The 22,720-nt window shown below is 39.3% G+C and overlaps 1 protein-coding gene across 7 annotated transcripts in view; it reads right to left on the bottom strand.

Moving 5' to 3' along the window:
• Window positions 1-22,720, bottom strand: part of ZNF608 (zinc finger protein 608) — a 92,423-nt gene that overhangs the window by 29,684 nt on the left and 40,019 nt on the right. For all 7 annotated transcript variants that reach the window (XM_061346024.1, XM_061346022.1, XM_061346023.1 and 4 more), the window contains exon 3: window positions 16,740-16,995. In XM_061346024.1, coding sequence (XP_061202008.1) covers window positions 16,740-16,995 — 256 coding nt within the window. The remainder of the gene's footprint in view (window positions 1-16,739; window positions 16,996-22,720) is intronic.

Raw genomic sequence — 22,720 nt, 5'->3', positions numbered from 1 at the left:
TACTTTTCCTTTGTCACAGAAGAGTCAGCTATAGGAAAAACAACACAGAACTAAGAAAATAGTAAATAATATTACTAATAGATGGTAGAAAATAATGAGGAAAGAGTGAGAAAGTGGAAAGACTAAGAGTGAAATTCTGTCTCTTTATGGCTGCCAACTGTCTTAAAGATGCCATAAATAAAATATACCTGGCTGTATCTTTGAGACCTTGAAGAGATTTTTCCTTTCTCTCCAAGCCAAACTCAGCATAAAACCAATACTCTACAATTAAACAAACAAACAAAAATGCTAATGCATCTTTACTGCTGGAAAAATATTTCATTGAAAATAGTCTGAAAAACTGGAGGAGAAGGGCAGTATATCTTTATTACTCTCCAAACTGTAACCAACAGCTGTCCTCACAGGAGAAAGATTAGTGTTATTTATGTGCCTCACTGAGACTCAATGGTATTCTTGGATCTTAAAATGCTGTACTATGTTTATAACACTGCCTTCCTTCATTCCTCATAAGATAGCTTTGAAAGATTACATTTCAAAAAAGCAAAGGTTACTGGAGAAGCATCCTTCAAAATTATGAGATATTTACTAGCTAGGGATTGGTGTGAAAAACTAAAGCTTAAGCCAAGCACAGGGGTAACTGTGAGAAAGGCAGCAATAGGCAGAGAAAGGCAGCAAACAGTACCTGAACACTCTCTTTTTTTTCTTCAGCTGCATAGATTCAGCAGTTGATATCTTCATTACTAGGCTGTCCATAAGAGTTGTTCTCTGTTCCATATTTGGTTCCCGTGAGTCCTTGATTAATAGCAGTCTGCTATAATTTATATATAGCCCTGATTTAGGTAGCATGATTTTCTTTTTACTGCAATTTTAGCATATTTCACTAAAGCTATTCAACTAATTTTAAATAAAAAAAAAAAAAATTAAGGTGACACACTGTGTCCTAATTTCCTACAAAATTCCTGCATGAGAAGTAGAAAAACTGATCAAATTAATTATGAACTATCCTGCTTTTAGAAGCACTGAACTATAGAGCTAGGAGGACCTCAAGTAGCTGTCCGGTTCACCCACCTACTTCTGAATCAGAGCCTATCCTAAAAGATGTTTGCATAGAGTTTCCTCAAATGGAAGACTTCACAAGCTGCTAGACAACCTACTTCACTGCCTCATTACCCTTGCCGTTAGAAACACTTTTCTAATGTCTCACTTGAATCTCTCTTGCCACAATTTCAGATCATTATTTCCTGCCCTTTCTGCCATGGTCACAAAGACAGACCAACTTACGATAAACAAGATCTTATGACTTGGTGCCCTCCCCAAAACAACTCCCCCCACCCCCCTGAAAAAAAAAATAAAAATCCTCAGCTAATTAGTTAATTTCAGTATTGTGATATATTTTCTAACCGATGCTCAGTTATTTTCTAATCTAGACTGACCTTCTTCAGTCAAGCACTGGGTTTAAATATTGCTGGGGGCAACACAGAAACTTACTAAATCCCATGACTAGGAACATAATGCTGTTTCCTAGTCTATTTCTACCTAATCTGTATTTCCTGCATAAATGCACTGTGGCTGACCCAGACTTTGTCATAAACACCTTATACCACAGCCGTAGTTAAGTATTACATGTTTTTCAAAAAGTATTTAAAGGAATAGGTTTGGAGGGTAGATTTTTAAGGACCAAAGAGGAAAAAAGACTGTTGCACTGCTTTTGGGGTTTTTTTGCACCACTTATAATAAAAACCTCTTGTCAGGTCTTCTAAAACAACAATTCAGCAGAAAGTGAATGATGAAGCCACTGAGTTAGCCCCTATAAGCGTTTTTTTTTTTTTTCTTTCCAGAAAGGCAGCTTTCAATGAATCCATTTTAAATGTTTTCTCACCCCCTCTCTATTTATTCTTATATAGAAACTTTCCCTCACAGCCCTTTCTCTTTGGAAATTTGGTAACCATAGTTTCTGCATCCTGCTGAGACTTGATATGTACAGCTGTATTATACCTGCTATTAAGCTGCTGATAGCAGTGTTTCTGTTGCAATTTATGAGAAATGTCAGTTGAAGGCAGAGAGTATTGTACACACTATATTTTCCCAGCTGGATACCTTCGTGAACAGAAAGAAAAGCATGAATACACATGCACCATATGTTTGGGGGAGGGTAGGAAAGAGTGCAGGAAGACTGCAGGGTAGATGTGATGTTGGGTGGTCTAAAGCCGGTGGAAAATGAACATGTGAATGGGAAGATACCTCTAACATTATCAGAAAACACAAGTACTTAATGCAGTCCTTGGTGCTACATCACCAATATAAAGGCCCTGCTGTAGACTCCTCAGTTGCCTCTCTCCCTTATGCATAAAATTGAATTGTTGCATTTTCATCTGTTTGTTTCTCTGACCCAGGTCTGCAGGCTGCTGTTTAATATTTGGCACAAAGGCATTTTACTCCTGAATACAGATTAGCCACTTTAGCAGTAATTATACCAGCGGGTCTTAGGGGTTTCCACCCACCCGGCAGAAAGAAAACCAAGTCACCAATCACAGGAAGTGCAGTCATGTCTCATCATGCTCTTCAACGGCAGTTTACTTAACTTCAGTTTTAGTGGTATCATACAGCAGTACATTTGTTCATAAAAGCACTTTAGCCTCTCCTGGGTAACAAGGATAGCAATTTCCATGTTTTTTCTTCACACTGACAATTGAATGCAATAGACTTTACAACAGACGAACTGTTCAGCAAGGAGAGAATAGGATTTAAAGAAAAATACTGGATCTGTCTCTTAAAAACATCATGGGATCATAATTTTTTCTACACCAGAAAACGTTGAAGATTACAATAGAAAGTATTCACCAAAGATTACTACTCTCTAAGCACTGTCTCCCTACAGATCAGAGTTTCATGGCCATGACCTTCTCTGCAGAATACTGTACTGAACACAAAGTTTGCAAGTAAATAGTGTAACAAATCCCATAATTTATGTCTACTTCACAGTCCACACTGTACAGAAATATTCACCTGTCAGCAAGGAACTATGTCAGATATAAAAGTTACTAGAAAAGAAGAGACAGATTATTACAGCAGCACAATCATTCATTATGAAACGTATGTTGATCAAATAGCGTATGCAACTTCCCCTGAGTTATCAACTTTTGTCACTAGTAACTAGCTTCCAAATTTGCAATTAATCTTTGTCATTCTCCAAATCACCTCCTCCATTAGAAGCATGCAACTGAAAATAATGAAAGTCCCAAACCTACTAAAGTTAAAATGCTCACAGTCAATCTGAGGATAGAGCCAATTACCATTTAAATAACAACAGGAAACTCTTTGAAGGAATTGCCTTTTGATCTCGGAGATTCAAATGCTGAACAGCGAGAATATAAGTTCTTTACATTTCCAGGGAAAAAGCTGCAAAAAAAGAACTATGACCCAGGCTGTCAATCATGTGCTTAAATCCCTAGCATTTTTACTGTTAAACATAGCTCTCTTGGCATGTAATTAGTGGTGATGTCATTATCAGTACTACAGTTAATAAATGCTTAAGTAACTCTTTTCTTGCAGGTCACTCTGGTGTGGAGGTGCAGGGAGTATCAGGAAGCAGAGACAGACCAAGGGTACAACACGAGTTGTATTTTTCTTTTTTCCCTTCTCGAACGTTAAATTTAGGATTTCCTAGTTTTGATCAACTCACACATAGCTGTTAATACAGATTTTTCAAATTTGAATGCTTTGTTAATTTCAAACAGAACAGTGTTAGGTCAAATGGCATTAAAAATCTCATTTGGATAGAATTATGAACCCTGTGCCGTCTGAGTGGCAAAGGCAAATAGTGAAACACTACTGAACTGCAGTTCAAATTCCTGTCATTTTTTAATCCTTTCTCTGGAGAGCTGCGAAGGAATGATGCTTTGGAAAGTGCTTTAGCCTTTGACAGCCTATGGAGTTTGCTGATGTCACACTTCCTAATTGACACAACACAGGGTCTGCTACAACATTTGTTTTACAAGCGCACATTTCACAGGAAACCAGCGATTAATTTCCCAAAGACTTACAGGCATACATTTCCAAAAAGGGAAAAATAAAACTGCTACACATCCATACAAATCAAAATTTACAGAATCGTGGCAGCCAGCCAGCAAAACTGCTCCAGGTCTGCTTTCCCATCTGCTTGGCCCGTTAACTGAAAGAAAATAAAATCAAATTGCTCCTTCTGCAACTAATTCTCTGAAGAACTCCTTAAAAAACAACTTCCATGACACGATTTTAATAATGCAGAATGCCTTACAATAATCAGTAAACCTCCTAGCACTGTGCAGACACACAAAAACGGGTATTGAGCCAAAAACAGCCCCTCCTCCCCCAGAACTGAAAAGGCACTGTGCCCAGCCATTTATTACTGATCACAAAACAGACTTCTCTTGATCCTTCCAGTAAACTAAGCCTTCCAGCAGATAAACATGGCCAAATCTTGATACAGAAGGTGAAAGTAAGCCCCTTCCTGTCTGCCCCAGCCCCTCACTTGAGGCTACAGTCCTTGGAGCAGGGAGAGCAGAAACAAATGTGTCATTGATCCTTGGTCACCTGCAATCACAGTATTAATGTAAATGAAATTAGTGCTGGCTTATGCAGGTTCGTGAACTTGCTGGCACTGGGGAGTGCACACAATTCCTGCTGTTGTCTCTGCTAAATGGGAGGTAACTTACATAGATGAACTGTCTGAGCAGTTGAGGTCAATAATGCCTTCAGCTATTTTCCTGCTGTAGCCCTGACAAGTGATTCTCAGTTTATGGCAATGTACCACGACTAAATCATTACTTTAATACACAAATTAAAACTTTATAAAATAAAGGCGTGCACAGCTTTTGTCTGTCTACCACTGCAGTGGTACCCAGTAATTAATACAGGTTTCTACTTCACAGATGAAAAAATAATTTGACTAGAGTCACTTTCAATAGCTGCCCATAAATCAGCCCACTCTCAAGAGTTCAGCTCAAGAGTTATTGTGTCTATTGTGCATCTTAAGGTTCAAAGAAAGATTATTCATGCATTCATTCATAGCCAAGAATGTATCCCAGCAATGAAATTTACCCTTCAAAGCTGACCCAAGCTTAACCACTGGATTGGCTAAATAATTTAATTGCTGAATGATATGCTGTATCCTTTCTCTGAAGATTGTACTTTTGGTGAATTTAGGTAGGTTTAAAAGAGCGGTATGTTAATGGCACATATTTCAAAAGCGTAAGCAGCTGCTGCCCACAGACATTGCCAAACTGAATAATAGGAATGCAAACAAATCTCCCCACGCACAGTTAGGTTTTTTTAAAGTATTTAAAAATTGCAGGGTTACAAAATTACTTTTGTGGAAGAAAGAGGCAAAAAATTGATGAAAGCAAAGCTGTTATTTACAGAGAGCTCCTAATAACTGAGTAACGTTGCCAGTGTAAGAACATTAATTCTGTCACCTCCTTTTCATACCCAACAATTAATTTTCCTTTCTGCGCAAAAGGGTTTCTGAGACTAGATGTAATCATGAAAGGCACGGTAAGTGTTCTCCCCACATACTAGAAAGTCAGAAGAGTCCCAGCATTAACTTCTCTCCTGTTAGGAGAAGCTATCCAGTGCAGCCAATTCAGTGAACATTCCAGCCTTTCCTAGATACACTAAGCCAATACAACTAGACTGAAGATTAAGGAGAAGGGAAACAATTACATTGTGTGTTACTGCCAAGGATGCAAAGACTCTAAATCTCCCTGAAGCTGAAAACAAATTAGCAGCTTTGCCTGCATCAAGCTGTCTGTCCAAATGGAGGTTTCTTTTCACAACAGCATTACTAACTGTGCTCCTTGAAGATAAGCTTTGAGGATATAAAATTATTTTCTCTAAGTTATTTCCTGCCACTTGCTTGTCTAGGCCAACAGAACCATCTATAACCCAATCACACACACTGCTCTGAAGAAACCCAAGCAGAGATTTACTCCCACCCCTCAAAAGTTCCTCTGCCCCCTTATTTTTAATAATTACATGTGCCATTTGCATGGGCAGAGTCAAGGTAAGAAGAAACGGCGTTAGTCTAAACCAGAGTTCATGTTTTATAAAAATGCACCATCACTTGCTGAATCTGAACCTCCGTGCCACCTTTAATCTTTATCTGAGGGAGTAACTGCCTGTCGGTTCTTGTGGAAAAACCTTCAGATGGGGTACCATGAAATAAATTACTGAAATGCTACACAACTTCACTCCCACTGCCAGTAGGAATGTGTTTGCAGGGGCCGTGTAGTCACTCAAAATCTATTTCAAGTCCACTGGCATCTGCAGTTTCTCTGGTCAGCAAGAAGTCATTCCTCAGTACACCACCACAATGGTTGAGGATGTCAGAATTTTGAGCACTGGAGAAAGGAAAATTCAAAGAACCTGCTCTGTGCCGCATTTGTGCCACACATGCACATTCACACACAACACTGAGGAGGCAGCTCTGAAATAAGATGTGAAGGTCTGCTGTGATAAGTTTCTGAAAGACTTAGGCTGTAAGGAAATGCCTGCAGTCCAGCGAATGCCTCTGCCCTCACATGCTCAGTCCTTGGAAGCTGGCAGCTCTCTGTGGACCTCTCAGCCTTCCACCAGGATTTGCAGGCACAACTTTGCTGACACATTTTCTCTCCCCACCAGCATGATGTCTGAACACTTTCCCAGCTAAATCTATTCCTAACAAACCCTGACTAGCCAGCCTAATGAGACACAAACTGCTATGCCACAGTGTTTCAAAACCAGGATCTTTTATCTTAGGTAGTCTTCTCCCACTCTGGAAGAAATGGGGCCTAGCTGGGGCTGGCAAAAATTGGTGAAGTTGAAAAAGCTCAGACATCAGCTACTGTCAAAAAACTAAACTATACTTGCCACTTCAGAACCACACAAGTCTGACATACTTAAAAATACTGAATTCTTAATTTTTATAAGACTACCAAGGAAAACTTTTTTTTCCTTTATACAACAATGGAAAAATGAAAGGCCTTTTCAAGTGTGTGCAGACCATGCTGAAATGTAATCCCCTCTTTCAGGATTCAACAAAAATGATCTGATTTGCATTAAGTAACAAACAGTAACTTCTACTGGCTTCTAGTTCAGGTTGTATCACCTCTAAATAAGGGATCTGCAACCCAGGAACAACTGTTGGTTTGGGTTTTTGTTGTTGTTGTTTTGGTTGGTTGGGATTTTTTTGTGTGTGTTTTGGTTTTTCTGGTTATTTTTTTTATTTCTCAGGCTTATAACCCGTGACACTTCACTTACTCTGAAGCTAAATGAAGTCTACCAATGTCCAGTGGTTCTTCCGGATGAAACTGTCTTGGATGCTCACATACTTGTACTGCTCCAGTGCCATAGGTCATGGTTTGGACAAAATTCCTCAAGGAGCAAGTATTAATTCATTGCAAAACCTTCTCATAAGCCACAGAACCTGCAGTTGTAACTTTCAGGACTTTAATAAAATTGTAGAGAATAACCTAGAAAGTTGGGTGTTGTTTTTTTTTTTAAATCTGTAATACACATTAGAAGTAAAACTCTGTTAAGGGTTGACACCAGCTTGTATCTTCCCTAAAGAAAACTGCTCATTTAGTGAAACCTGCGACTTTCTTTCTGTTTCTAAAACCTCCCAACTAGAGGGGGCCACACAACCTCAGGCTTTAAAAGATCCACAAAAGCCAGCTGTATATGAATGCAAGGTTAAGAAGCACAAGTCCAGTCACTGTAGGGGAAAGTAAACAGGCAGTAAAACGTAATTACTTGTTTCTACCTACTTAAATGCTAAAGTATAAATGACTGGGTGAAAAAAAAAAAACAAAACAAAAACCCTCTAGATTAACTGAGGCTTGATCTGAAACTGCCCCTGCTTGAAACCGATTCTCCACAACCCTTGTCCTCAGCATTAGGGACCAGCTACAGAATCACCAAGTACTTGCAACTAACTTCAGTTCCATTTTATTAATGGAGATTTTTTTTATTAGCCAAGTCATAGACAAAAAAAAACAAATGGTCTCATTAGCCTCATAACGCCCATACAGAAACAATAAAACTCAAAACAAAACAAAACCCCTTAAATACTGGAAACAACACCCCAAGCAAAGTCCTAGTAAACCTCCCAACTAAGCATAACAAATAACTGATATCTATTAAAACAAAACCAAACAAAAGTAAGGGAATAGAAGGCTTTTCTTAAATATTCTTTTTTGTTCTGATAAAACCTTTTAAAAGGGTGGTAAATTCTGCCGTTAGAAATTAATACCATAGCCTTTTATTTCAATAGCTATATCCCCTTAAAAATTCTTTGTGATTTAAAATTACAAATAATAAATTTGTAAATACAAATCAGTGTTACTTCTGATGGACATACAAGTGTTTCTGATTTAGTTGATACTCCTAAAAAAAAAAACAAAACAAACAAAAAAGAAAACCTCAAACCCACAGAATTAAAGCAAAGTGCTCTAAAACTGACCTCTTGGGTTTATTCCATTTGGTTTTGGTGTTTTTTTCCCCTAAACCTTATGGCATTTGGTGATATAAAATAGATGAACCTCAACTGTGGTTTCCATTGCAATGCTAGTTTTAGTAAATCTAGACCTAGTTTTTCAGTCTAAATCAAGAAAGCAATTTCCCTTGAGCTTTCCTCTTTTTCTATATTCTTTGCTATCACACTCTATCTTTCCTGTCTTTTTTTAGAACAAAAATATAAGCTGTAATCTTTTAATAACCCTGAGGGCCAAAGAATTCTTCACTGTTCAAACCTTTTAAATGGAGATTTTCCTTCTGCTTTTTGGATTGTCTCTTGTCACCAAGAGTTCCAGACCAGCAGCTAGTTACGACCACATCAGAAATAACTGGAAAGAATTATGAATATGCCCTCAGGGTGACAAAATGTAAGTTTCCAATGACTATAAAAAAATGAAAAGCTGGCTGTGAGGCCAGCCACCAAGTTACTACCAATGCCAAAACCAGCTTTTTGCGATACAGTCTGAAACAACAGGAAAATTTAATTAAAAAAAAATATTAAACTGGTATTAATCTGTATTAGTGTAAACACACAATTCTGCAACTGAGAGAACTCCCTATTGCTCACCACTGTAGAAGACCAGCAATACTTAAGAGTCTAACAAAATTGGAAGCTTGTTCTAAGCAGTTAAACTAGTACAAAGTTAGAGTGACAGTAAGAATATCTTTAAATAAGTTAATAATAAGTCTATAAATGGTTAATAAATATGTTTAATCCCAGAACCACACCAGTTAAACATACCATTTTAGTTGTGCTTTCATTTCATACTCCAATGGTATTTATTTTGTAAGAAAACACTTGCACGTATACACACTTTCTTCATTAGCAATCATCTCTCCCCCCTTCTATCTACAAATCCAAACACCATGTTGCAAGTATTTTTTACTGGAATGGTCTCACTTCTAAGCAATCTGCTGCTATTGAGACTTTGCTTTTGAGCAGTAAATGCTCAAAACTGTTGCTTTTCTTAAAGTAACTCCTTCAGTGTTCATACCCTCACTGCTTGAGCAGGCTCAGTTTCACATTCAAATAGCTCCAAGCAAATGTTTCCAATTTCAGTTAGCTTCCTTCCTTCCTCATTGCACCCTTCCTACTCCCATATGCTTGTTTGTAAAAGGGATAATTTTCTGTGTATGTACAAGCAGCACAGGGGAGTATTCCTTTGTAGCAGCCTGGCAATACAAAACTTTTTATGTGAGCACTGTCTGGAATTTGTAAAGTTTTTTCGTTCTCTGCTTTAGGCTGTACCAAGAGTTGAACCTAGTCTCCTCATTGAGCTGTAAAATGTGGCATTTGCCAAGCTCCCTTAGAGAAGCTGGCCATTCCTATCCTGGCTAAATAAGATCCTCTGGATATTCCTAGTCAGTTATTGCAACTGTACTGTGGCTGTGCTCTGCTTAGCATTACATCTGCATCTCTCACAGTGAAGCAACAAGGCAAGCATTAGGCAGTAAACAAATCATACACCCCTCCATGCAATAGCCATGTACAGCCTATCCAAACAAAGCTGCAGGACTAGCACTAGTTAGACCCTGCAGCGTGAGCATGTTCAAGGAGGAACACTGACATTTCAATACCAAATTTAATTTATACACAAATTTCCTAAGTGCTTTTCTTCCAGTTGTGGTCTGCAGTTTTCAAAACTCTTCTGATGTGGTTGTGTTGGGCAGGAATGGAAGAGGTAATGAACTAGCTTGACTCTGTTAGGAAAGCCTGGAAATTAGCAGTGTTTCTCCTCATTTTTTTCCTTCCCTCTCTCCCCCGTGTTCACTAACCTGTGATGTTTTCCATCACCTACACAAATGCTTTAAACTTAAATTACTATTTAAATGAATTAGTAATTGACTATTTCTGGAAAAATTAATGCTTTGAAAAAGAATCAGAATTAAAGAGGTCAAAATATCTCCCATCTGACACACAGCTCTGCCAACAGGGAACATCTGTAGCCTATTTTGCATTTCTGCTTCACTGAGAAGGTGTATACTGACATGATTTATCTGCTGTTTGCTGTGAACAAAAAGCCTGCAAAGGTTTGGTTACCAATAGCCCAGCTGATTCATGGCACCTCATTAAAGCCACATCAATTCAACCATGTACACCTGGTTCATAAGAGCCAGTCCCAATAGTTTAAAACCATTTGAAGGAGCTTTTGTAACTACATGAGGTTGGGCTCTATTTGCTTCATTTATTTTATATTAAATTAGTATCAGATAGACTGCAAATGGTTCTCTAATTGGAAAATTGAAAGTGTCCAATGGGGTAATGGTTAGCCTTGATGATCTTAAAGGTCTTTTCTAACTTAAATTATTCTATGATTTGGTCAAAACCAGTCCACTTTCTTGTTCTATCAGCACAAACATTTTGTGTTACAGCAATAAAATACATTGAAATTAGATTACTGCCATACTGGCTTTGAACAAGCAGTCCGTCTAGTTCTATCCTTGCCTTTAACACTGGCCAGTATTACATATTTTAAATGCACAAGAAGTACTGCAGCAGCCAGTTACAGGACAATGTCAGAATTTATGTCCCTAAACAAATGCATACACTGATAAGGTCAGGGAAAATACTGGGAGGATTAAAAAGACCCCTCAGTGTACCTACTGCTAAATTCGTACCACAGCTCGAATCCTGTAACATTAAACTCTTAGAATTTTTCTTAGATAGCCTGTGTACATCACCAAGTTCAAGCTCCCAAACTCCTTTTTATAAAGTAGGCAGAGCTTCCATAAAATACAAACATTTTTATACAAGTCTCTGGCTTACCTTTGTGAGTTATATAGCCTGTTCCTCTTTTGCTACAAGGTTCTATGTAACACTTACTAGGTGTCCAAGTGCCTTGGACAATACAAAGAGACACTTAAGGTCTATGAAAATTCACCTATCTCAGGCTTCTTTAAATCCACTGATTTATTGAGTCTGATATCACAGGCAGTAGAAAGAGGATAAATTAAACATAATATCTCAAAATATAAACATGTATAGAGACTTTTTCAAAACAGATGATATTTTTATACTGGCTGACACTCATTCTGGTCACCAGATAAGTCACATGACAGTAGAAAAAGCTGGATTTTTGGTATTCTGTTAAAACAGCTGACAAACCGAACCCTATCTTCTCCACAAACCACTTACCTGTAATACAGACATGACAAAGCCTGATTATCAAGCAGTGGGGTTCTTTATGCTTCTCTCTTATAAAAATACCCACTGTCTTTCAATTCTGAAGTGAATATGGTGGTTAACAATGCCAAACCAAAGCCTCCTGTCAATGGTCTGTATTACACAGAAAGGAGAGAATATAAATGCATAGTCTGAAAGCTTACTTGTTTTTGACAACTTGGTTTAATAAAGGCTATTATCTCCCTCCATAAACCTTGCCTGATCCCAAACCAACAGTGTGATTTAATCGTATTTATCTCAATTTAATAGAATCATAGAATGGTTCAGGTTGGAAAGGACCGTAAGGTCATCTAGTTCCAAGCCCCCTGCCATGGGCAGGGACATCTTCCACTAGACTAGGTTGCTCCAAGCCCTGTCCAACCTGACTTTGAACACTGCCAGGGACAGAGCATTTCCATTAATAACTGTAATGTTCTTCGAGAAAACAGATTTTTTTTTTTTAAATCTCAAATTTCTGCATTTGCTTGCTCACGTACTTGACATGACATTACAATTTTCATTATTTCATCATGCCTTTGTATTTGTGAAAGTAGGAAAATGTGGTTGTTAAACCACAAGAATTGCTAAGAGGAATCAGAGGCAGTCAGACTACTTCTCATTCTTCTGTTTCTATAGACACATATACACCCTTACTTACCACACATGTACAAACACATACATAATCAAAGACATTTAAAACAGGCTCTTCTTTTAAAATAGTTTTTGCAGATCAAACACCACATACTAAGGCAGGAAAGAATCCACATCAGCTCTTTGCAAGAAGTATGTTTTCAAAAAACACCTATGCATATTAGTTGCAAAAGGGGCTGGGTGGGGAACCCATATGCAACAAATACTAGGCATGCCTCCTTGTCATGTAAGTGCTCTCCTTTCTTCTTGTTTCTCTTTTCTTTGCTGAAATTTTCTGCAAAATAGCATCAGAACTGATGCTGGGATAAATCTGGAATACCCTGGAGATGATCCGATCAGATTTTTGAGCAGCAGAGTCTTATTTCTCACGTTTGACAACTAGTCTCAAGCCATAAAAATCAACAAGCTAAACCTAGTAAGAGGACACTTTAAAAAATAAAACTCATTTTCCCATTATTTGCTACTGAACAACAAAAGCATGGTCTACTGCAACTGCACAAAGAGGAAAAATATCAGTGCAGCAATGTAAGAACTCTAAGACTGCATGTAGACGGCTTGTTCTGCACACAAAGGCAGCCAGGTGATGGATGGCTGTCTCCTACACAGTTTTGAGCCAAACAGGACATCATCATCAGAACTAGTGCTTCCCACATCTAAAGGCAGACTCTACTGCTAGATGCAGAACCAAAACCAGGACATGACAGAGGGCAACTGTGTGTGAGAAGCTAAACAAAAAAGCAAGCAATAAGAAATTTAGAAAGTTGTTTGGTGGTTTCCCTTTTTTCTGGGTCATTTTTATTTCCCCCAGGCAGTAAGAAACAATTACTGCTTTCTTCAAAACTGTTTTCCCAGAAGATAACTGCACAATTGGGTAAGTACTTGATTCTAGATAAAGCTTATTTCTTACTATAGAAGTACAGACTTTTAGCAGCTGTTTCACAGAGTAGTATAAGAACCAACACAACCAAAAAATACACTCCAATAATAATACCAAGCTGTTTTTTGTGAAAGAGTATTACTGTAACTGGATGGTAGTTTGTGGTGCCAAACATCTGCATCAGCTACCAACTTTCAGGTTGACATGCCCATAACCATTTCCCATTCCACTACTTCAGGGTAGCCTCAACTAATTCCCTCAATATTATTACCTAGAGCCATTAACACCATTGTGGACACATTATCAAGTCATATCAAACATGACTGTATGCAGATAAAAATGTCTACAGCATACATATGTAGAAATTAGAACACTACACAACTTACTAGTGCAACTGAGAAATGCCCATGTGATAACTAGCAGTCTCAATTACATGAGTAACCAACTATGGTTAGTTACAAAGCCCTGTAATAAAATGTTACAGACTTCAGATGCCAGCTTCCCTCTACACCTCTTAAGATTGAAACATGCTGGGAAAAATAGTGTGGTTTATTAAATCTGTCGATCAAGTGAACTGAATAGATTGGCATGGAATAAATGAAAAGAGCTGTAGTAACAATGCTCTTTTGATCTGCCAGTTTTGTCTGAAATCCAGTGCTGCTTTTTTCCTGCTCTTTGGAGTGATTATCTTAAAAATATGACTAATAAAACCAAATATTATTCTTTTCCTCACCTTGAAGAACTAATGCAACAAAACATGACAACTTGTTTAACATTCCGAAAACTGGTTATTTCAGATACCAAAAACATTCAAAACATGAATTCTCAAGTATATGCCTTGTCCTTTTTAAAGCATGTATTAAATTCAATGAGTTCTATATATACTATATGATATCATCTTTCTCTACTCACTCTACCATTTTTATTATAATTATAATATAACGTGATCATCACATCCTTTTGTATGTGCATTCCCACAGATAGTTGCTGCAGCATATGAAGGCTGCTCAGCAGCACATTTGGTTCATAGTTCCCATGTACCATAGAGTACGCAAACATGCTACAAGCCTATTCTAATCACCTCACAACTCATCTTACTAAAATCAGATACAAAGTAATTCAGGTATCTCAAAACACATCAAAGTCAGAGATGTTCATACCTTAACTTCTTAGAATTGTTTTATGTTAAAAACTTATCAGATATATAGACAGCTAGATAGGTATTACTTTGCATGTATGTTTTCAATAGGTTTGGAAAGCAGTGAAAAGAGTGAATATGAAACAAACATACAGGCATCACATAAGACATTTTTTGTTTCAGTTGGTCATTATGAACATCAAGATAGTTTCAGATGTCACCAATTACAAATAGATTTACATCAATTAGGAAAAGTCATGTTCTTGCCTAATTGAAGTCAAAATCATAACTAGAAAATTGAGTATCTGATAATCTTTCTTCTGTTACAAGATAAATAGAAGACCCATCTGCACCCTTTTTTCTAAAATTTGGCAGAAATGGCTTCATACGAGCTGCTACGTAGCTGCTTTCATGAACATGTTAGAAAATTTGAAAACAGATATATATATATATGTATGTGCGCCTTAAACATGAAAACTTAATTAAAATGCAAAAGTGATCATTAGGAACTCATTTTTTTGTAATACAGCATTGATTGTGAACAATGGGTAAAAAAAAAAAAAAAGAGTAAAATTTATGTTATTTTCTTGTCAGCAGGGCTCTGAATCAATAAACAACAAAAGGCACAGTACTACCATACAATATAAATTGTATCCATTATCTTCAGTCTCTACATTCTAACTATATTTCTAGAGTATTTTAGAATCCCATTTTATCTATCATTGTGGTCACTCATAGCTGTAGTGTTGCCAAACAGCATTTCTAAAGCTGTGAAAACAGGCACATTCTAAACCGTTTTGTTTAAACATACCGTAATTGAACTCTTGAATTGTTTCAGAAAATTGTTTTAGGCAAACTGGGGAAAGGTTAAGGAAGTTAATTTCTATTACCTAACAAGAGTTTTTAAACTAGTAGAGTGCTGAGAAACTGGTAAATGAAATGTCATCTTGACCAGAACGTTTTTTTTAATACTTCATTTCTGCCAAACCTTTAACAAGGCAGGCTTCTTAAATTCAGTGGGGTAAGAATTTCAGTTTATTCAGCAAGAATAACACTATTAACAGCTACTGCTCTTTCATGTCAACAGTTAGCAACCACATGTTCCAGCTCTGGTTAAAACAGGCCAGTCAAGGAAGACTGGAGCTGTTAAGGGCAGTCAACTCTGCAGTGATATTTTTAAACAGAATTTATACTGTGCTTTAAAAACAATCTAAAAAGATCAATCTACCTTATGAATCTGCTGCAGAAATATACAAAGAGAAAGATGGATGGATGAAAGTACATAAAAGCAAGTAAATCTCACTCTCTATTGATTTTTGAGAGGAAAGTGTCGAGCACTTTGGTGAGGTCTTATATATCACTGCAAAGGACCAAATACCATTGTGTGTATGACTGAAGGACGTCAGGATTTATCATGATGCAATGCACTGCTGTATTCTTTCATTATATCCCTTTGTAAATAATCTGGTTTTCTCTGTAGAGGGAGGTAGGCCACTAAAAATTAAATAAACCTCAAAAAAAACATAAGAACAATCACAAGAAGACTCTCAAGCAGCTGTTACTAAAGAAATACAATATTACTGAAGCAAAATTGCAAAAGTTTAGTGTACACATGCAGTATTTTTAGCATCAACTGGACAAAGCTGGTATTTTAATAATAAGCTTTTGAAAACCAAAATGAAAAAATCTGCATGTCACAGCATAATATCCTTCCTACTTACTTTGTTCTAAATCATAGCAAATTAACGTTTAATATTTCCCAAAGCTCTCCAGCACTTCTATTTGGCCAAATGCCTTCAAAGGATATTAATGAAAACACTCTGGTTTAGATAGCACTTCTTCACCAGATGGAACACTTCTCTTCAAGCAAGAATGCCTTCCTCTTAAAGCATGTTTCAAATAACCAAAATGCAAATAATACACATATCAAAATGAATTTCTGCAGGGTCTTAGGGACTTCTATTTTATGTAATAGTGACATTTTTTTATTATAGTGTCTGAATTCCAAAATATTCAGCTTTCAAATTTTTCATCTAAACTATTCATACAGCCACTCCCATCCCATATACCCCCCTCACGATTACATTTAAATATCACATTTATGCTATTCTATTAGCTGTTTCTCCATACAGCAACAGGAAACAATTCTACTTTAACTGGGGTTGTCTGGTAGCTCATTTGGAAAATACAGTTACTTAAATAATGGAAGAAACTGTAATGTTTTAAAAAATTAGAATTCACTGAGCTACAAAGCTGTGACTGCCATTGTACATAATTGTGTGCCAACAGACTATCAAGCCCTTAGCACCACGGCAGATAGAGCAAAGTCTCCTCCTCATTAACATATCTCATAGACAAACCTAATGGAAAAAACAATTTACCTTCTTCAGTTTCATGCCACACAATTCCTTCCAGGTTCACACTGGTTCCAGGCTCACAGGGTCCAAGGCATTCGGGTTCTGTTACTACTCCAACCTCACAAGTATTTACACCCACTGAACGAGTCCGTACCAAAAGCTGCTCGACTGGTGCTGCAATATTGGATGAAGATGGGGAAAAGTAGGAAGGCAGAATCTGAGGTGCGATACTGCTGGAAATCGGAGGTGGAGGTGCAGGTACTGTAAACAGGGGATCAACCTGAAAACAACAGATAAATTTACTATAATGGTGCTGTGAGATTTAAAACAACACAAAACCAAAAAAAACAAAAAAAAAATTAAAAAGTTTTAAAAACCAAAAAAGCCCAGTTTGCTAAGATCGCATTTGCATATGCAGGGTAATTTCAGTCTTAAGTGTTTAATTTTTTTGACATCAGCCCGAATGCTGAACATGAAAAATTAGCTACAAAAATATCTATCATAAACATGGCAAATTGCTAAGTTTCTGCAAGACTGTCCCCTCTTGTCATAGACCGCTAGTATGAAATAATAATACATTTTAAAACCAAGGATTAAGGCCACTTTTTTCTTGGCACTGACAGAGACTGATTTATGGATGGAAATTAATTTTGCAAACCGGGAACTTCATTTGCTATTTAAAGAAAAACATTTATAAAGACAGTAGAAAGACATACAAATGCCATTTTCTCTGTGCATCACAGAGAAATTAGCACCTGAAACAATTCTAATATACATATGGCATCAAATATGATCTCTTGTTATCCAATCACTTAAAATACGTTAGGATCACCCACCTAACAGCTTAAAGATAACATGTACATCTTTCTACTTGAAATAACAGATGAGGACTTCTACAAGAAGGCAAACAGCAAATTTCTCAGAGATTTCAAAATGCATTTTTGGAAGAATGTCGATCAACAGATAACCAGTCTGTACGTAGACAATTCACAAAGAGGTCATATCTATATATGAATATACCCAGCAGATCTGCTGTATACAGATTTGGCCTGGGGGTTCTTAGCATTTTACTGTAGCCATAAGGCTCTTTGTCGTACAAAAGATAGCTAAATAAGGGTCTGAGTACGCCAAGTCAAACAGCTCAACCACCTAAAATTCAGTATTTATTTGGCCCACTGGATTATAGATATCTGTCCTGGGTTTAGCAGTAGCAGTCATTTTTCTCCTTCTTAGTACCTGGTGCAGTGCTGTGTTTTTAACTTTCAGCCTGGGAATAGTGCTGATAACACCAATGATTTTAGTTGCTGCTCAGTAATGTTTACTCTGTCCAAGGACTTTGTGAGTCTCATGCTCTGCCAGGGAGGAGGGGAAGTCGGGAGGAAGCAGAAATAGGACACCTGACCCAAACTAACCAAAGAGGTATTCCATACCACAGCACATCATGCCTACTATATAAACTGGGGGAAGTTACCCGGAAGAGCTAGGTTGCTGCTCAGGTCAGGCTGGGTATCGGTTGGCAGGTGGTGAGTGGTCGTATTCTCTTCCCTTGTTATTTCCCTTACATTATTATTATTGGTGTTAGCGGCAGTGGTTTGTGTTATACCTTAGTTACTGGACTGTTCTTATCTAAACCCTTGGGAGTTACATTCCTTCGATTCTCCTCCCCAGACCTCCAGGAGCTGGGGAAGGGGAGGGAGTGAGCCAGCAGCTGCATGGCTGACTGTGCTTAAACCACGACAGTTCTTTTTGGTGCCCAACGTGGGGCCCAAAGTATTGAGATAACAACAGATCTGACTGGAGTGTGTCTAATCGTATTTGTGATAAGCATTCATTCTTTCAGATTAATAGTCACTCATTACAATACTGATTTATAGCCTCTCAAAATTGTTGCTCTTGATCTCAACAGTTTCAGCATGTCATACCTTACTTACAGCTGGTATTTGCTGTGTTAACGTCTACCAAGTGGAGGGCTTGGGCCAAGGTTCTTGTTTCATGTACTTTATGGTAATGACTTATAATACAATAGACTCATTGATCATGAAACTGATCTGGCTTGCATTCCCAGTGTGGTCACCACCTCCATACTTTGGGAGGTATATAACAGAAGTGTTTAGCAATTACACATCTTCCCCCCTCCCCTGCCTCGGTTGGTCAACATGTGAAGGAGAAATTCCCTTACCTTCCCAGCCCCCCCCCCGACCGTTTACAGCATCACTTGAGAGTTCTGAAGGTTTTGAATGGGCTTTAGGTACCTGCCTGCTGATTCTAATGGGGATTACCATGTTGGTACACATACAGAATGTGTTTTACCCACGACCATTTTGTCAGATCTTGAAAGTTAAGCAGAGTTGGGTTTGGGCCTTGTCTAGGGTTATACGACGATATAGGAGGACCAAGAGATTTTCCCCAAGGCTGGACAGCCGTGAGTGGCAGGGTGTGTGGGACAGTATGGGCAAGTATCTAGGTCAGTGGGCCCCTCCACTGCCTTGGAACTTCACCACTGAAAATCCAGAAAAATTAGTAAAACACTTAAATGAGTTGTGCTGTCATTCTGGTCATACCAGAGAGGGACAAATCATGGCAACATGCTGGGGCTTGGCCTATGCTTACAGAGCCCTCTTCAACACTATCCACCACCTTCAAAGGAAAAAAAATGTCTCTGGATCTGATGGCAAAGCAGCAGACAAAGCAGCTACTCAAACTCCAAATACAGCAGCTACACCAACCCTAGTGACAAGTACAGCACCTACTCAGACTCTGACTACAGCAGATAATGCAGCTACTCCAACAACTACATCAACCCTAGTGACAAGTGTAGCAGCTACTCAAACTCCGATCACAACAGACAGCGGAGCTACTCCAGCTCCAAGCACAGCAGCTACACCAGCCCCAGTGACAACTACAGCAGCTACTCAGACTCTGACTACAACAGACAGTGCAGCTACTCCAGCTCCACGCAAGCAGCTATGCCAACCCCAGTGACAAGTACAGCAGCTACCCAAACCCTGACATCAGATACTGCAGCCACTCCAGCCACAGTGATAATCACTGCAGCTAAACCAATTTGTGCCAGTATCAGTTGCCTCTGTATGCAAGGGGAAAAGAAAAAAAGAGGCAAGAAAGAAGAAGAAAGATGAAGAAACAATGCACTTACTACCTGGGACAGCATCTGATCAGGAGTCATCATCACATGAATCAGAGGAACAAGAGGTGACTTCTCGACCTTGGACCTCAAGCAAGCTACAGAATATGCAAAAAGATTTTACCCGTCAACCAGGGGAGCACATCATCACCTGGTTGCTCCAAGGCTGGGACAACAGGGTCGATGGTCACGAACTAGAAGGTACAGAAGCCAAGCAGCTGGGTTCACTTGTTAGAGAAGGGGGAATTGACAAAGCAATTGCAAAAGGGAGGAAGTCCCTCAGTCTTCGGAAGCGGCTCTTGGCAGCTGTGAAAGAAAGGTTTCCATACAAGGACGATGTTATGAGTCGTTCGGCCAAGTGGGCTACTTCAGACAAATGCATCCACTCTCTGAGGGAATCAGCCATGGTAAAGATGATCTATCGCAGGCTGGATGCCAGGAATGGACACACAGATCCAGATGAAGTCAAATGTACATGACCCATGTGGCAGAAATTTACAAGGAATGCACTGTCATCATCTGCCCATTCATTGGCATCAATAACCTGGAATGACATAGCACCACCAGCAGTGGATGAAATGATTCATAAACTCCAAGAGTTTGAAGACAATCTCACCCCTTCCATCATTTCAGCTGTGGAAAAACTGTCCCAGGAGTCCAAACAATTGACAGATGATCTACCTGATCTATACAGCTCCTCATGTGTACCAACACAGGTCTCAGCTATAACCAAAAGCATCCTACTGCTCGAAAGAGAAGATACAGAGGGTATACGCCACAGGCTACCCTATGGTTTTACCTGCAGAATCATGGAGAAGACACCAGCAAGTGGGATGGAAAACCTACTTCAGCTTTGGAGGAACGGGTGCATGAATTGAAGAGGAGAACAAAGGTCAAGGACGATCATCCCATGAAAGCTGCAGCTTCAGTCTCTGGTGAGCAGGTTCCCAGATGGAGTGGAAGAGCTGATTTTACTCCAAATCCTCTGATAAAGAAGACTAATCCCTGTCAATAAGACATAACTGACCAACATTGTGATCACTATCAGAGCGGCCCTGTCACCAGTGAGGTGGAGGTAAGGGACTATTGGATTTACTGGACTGTGTGGAGCAGATGGCCTGGCACATCAGTCTCACAGAAGTATAAGGCTCTAGTAGATACCGGTGCACAGTGTACCCTGATGCCATCATGCTGTCAAGGGGTGGAACCCATCTATATTTTTGGAGTGACAGGAGGATCCCAAGAGTTGACTGTACTGGAGGCCGAAATCAGCCTGACTGGGAGGAAGTGGCAAAAGCACCCCATTGTGACTCGTCCAGAGGCTCCATTCATCCTCGGCATAGACTACCTCAAGAGAGGGTACTTCAAAGTCCCAAAAGGGTACCGATGGGCTTTTGGTATTGCTGCTTTGGAGACAGAGGAAATTGAGCAACTGTCCACCTTGCCTGATCTCTCAGAGGATCCTTCTGTTGTGGGGTTGCTGAAGGTCAAAGAAAAATAAGTGCCAGTCATGACCACAACAGTGCACCAGTGGCAATATCGCACCAACAGAGACTCCCTAATTCCCATCCATAAGCTGATCCGTAGACTGGAGAGTCAAGGAGTGATCAGCAGGACCCGTTCACCCTTTGGTGAACGCCCCATATGGCCAGTGTGAAACTCTAATGGAGAGTGGAGACTAACAGTAGATTATGGTGGCCTGAATGAAGTCACACCACCATTGAGTGCTGCCGTACCCAACATGCTAGAACTTCAGTATTAACTGGAGTCAAGCAGCCAAGTGGTATGCCATGACTGATAATGCCAACGCATTTTTCTCAATTCCTTTGGCACCAGAGTGCAGGCCACAGTTCCAGTACACTTGGAACCTACTGCCCCAGGGGTGGAAACACAGCCCTACCATTTGCCATGGACTGATGCAGACTGCACTGGAAAAGGGGCAAGCTCCAGAACACCAGCAATACATTGATGACATTATCATGTGGAGCAATACAGCTGAAGAAGCCTTTGAGAAAGGGAGGAAAATAATCCAAATCCTGCTGAAAGCCTGTTTTGCCATAAAATGGAATAAGGTCAAGGGAGCTGCACAGGAGATTCAATTTTAGGGAATAAAATGGTAAGATGGACATCGCCAGATCCCCACAGATGTGACCAACAAGGTAACAGCAATGTCTCCACCAACTACTAAGAAAGAAACACAAGCTTTCTTGGGTGTTGTGGGGTTCTGGATAATGCACATCCCAAATTACAGTTCGATTGTAAGCCCTGTCTATCATGTGACCCGTAAGAAGAATGATTTTAAATGGGGACCTGAGCAACAACAAGCCTTTGTACAAATGAAACAAGAGACAGTTCATGCAGTAGCCCTTGGACCAGTCTGGACCAGGCCAGATGTAAAAAATGTATTGTACACCGCAGCTGGGGAGAATGGTCCTACTTGGAGCCTCTGGCAGAAAGCTCCAGGGGAGACTCATGGTCGACCCCTCGGCTTTTGGAGTTAGGGATACAAAGGATCTGAGGTCAGCTATACCCCAACTGAGAAACAGATACTGGCAGCCTATGAAGGGGTTCGAGCTGCTTTGGAAGTGACTGCCACTGAAGAGCAGCTCCGTGCTAGGCTGGATGTTCAAAGGCAGGGTGTCCTCTACACATCATGCAACCGATGCTACATGGGGTAAATGGGCTCTACTAATTACACAACGAGCTCAGATAAGAAATCCCAGTTGTCCAGGAATTCTGGAATTCATCATGGACTGGCTGGAAGGCAAAGATTTTGGAATGTCACCGGAGGAAGAGGTGATGCGTGCTGAAGAGGCCCCACCATATAATAGACTATCAGAAAGTGAAAAGCAGCATGTCTTGT

The sequence above is a fragment of the Neopsephotus bourkii genome, unplaced genomic scaffold, assembly GCF_033783945.1.
Source record: "Neopsephotus bourkii isolate Nb327-2 ecotype Australia unplaced genomic scaffold, CSIRO-AGI_Nbou_v1 NB_256, whole genome shotgun sequence".
NCBI classification, from domain to species: domain Eukaryota; kingdom Metazoa; phylum Chordata; class Aves; order Psittaciformes; family Psittacidae; genus Neopsephotus; species Neopsephotus bourkii.
The sequence above is the reverse complement of the archived record's forward strand: the minus strand, read 5'-3'. Positions and strand labels throughout refer to the sequence as shown.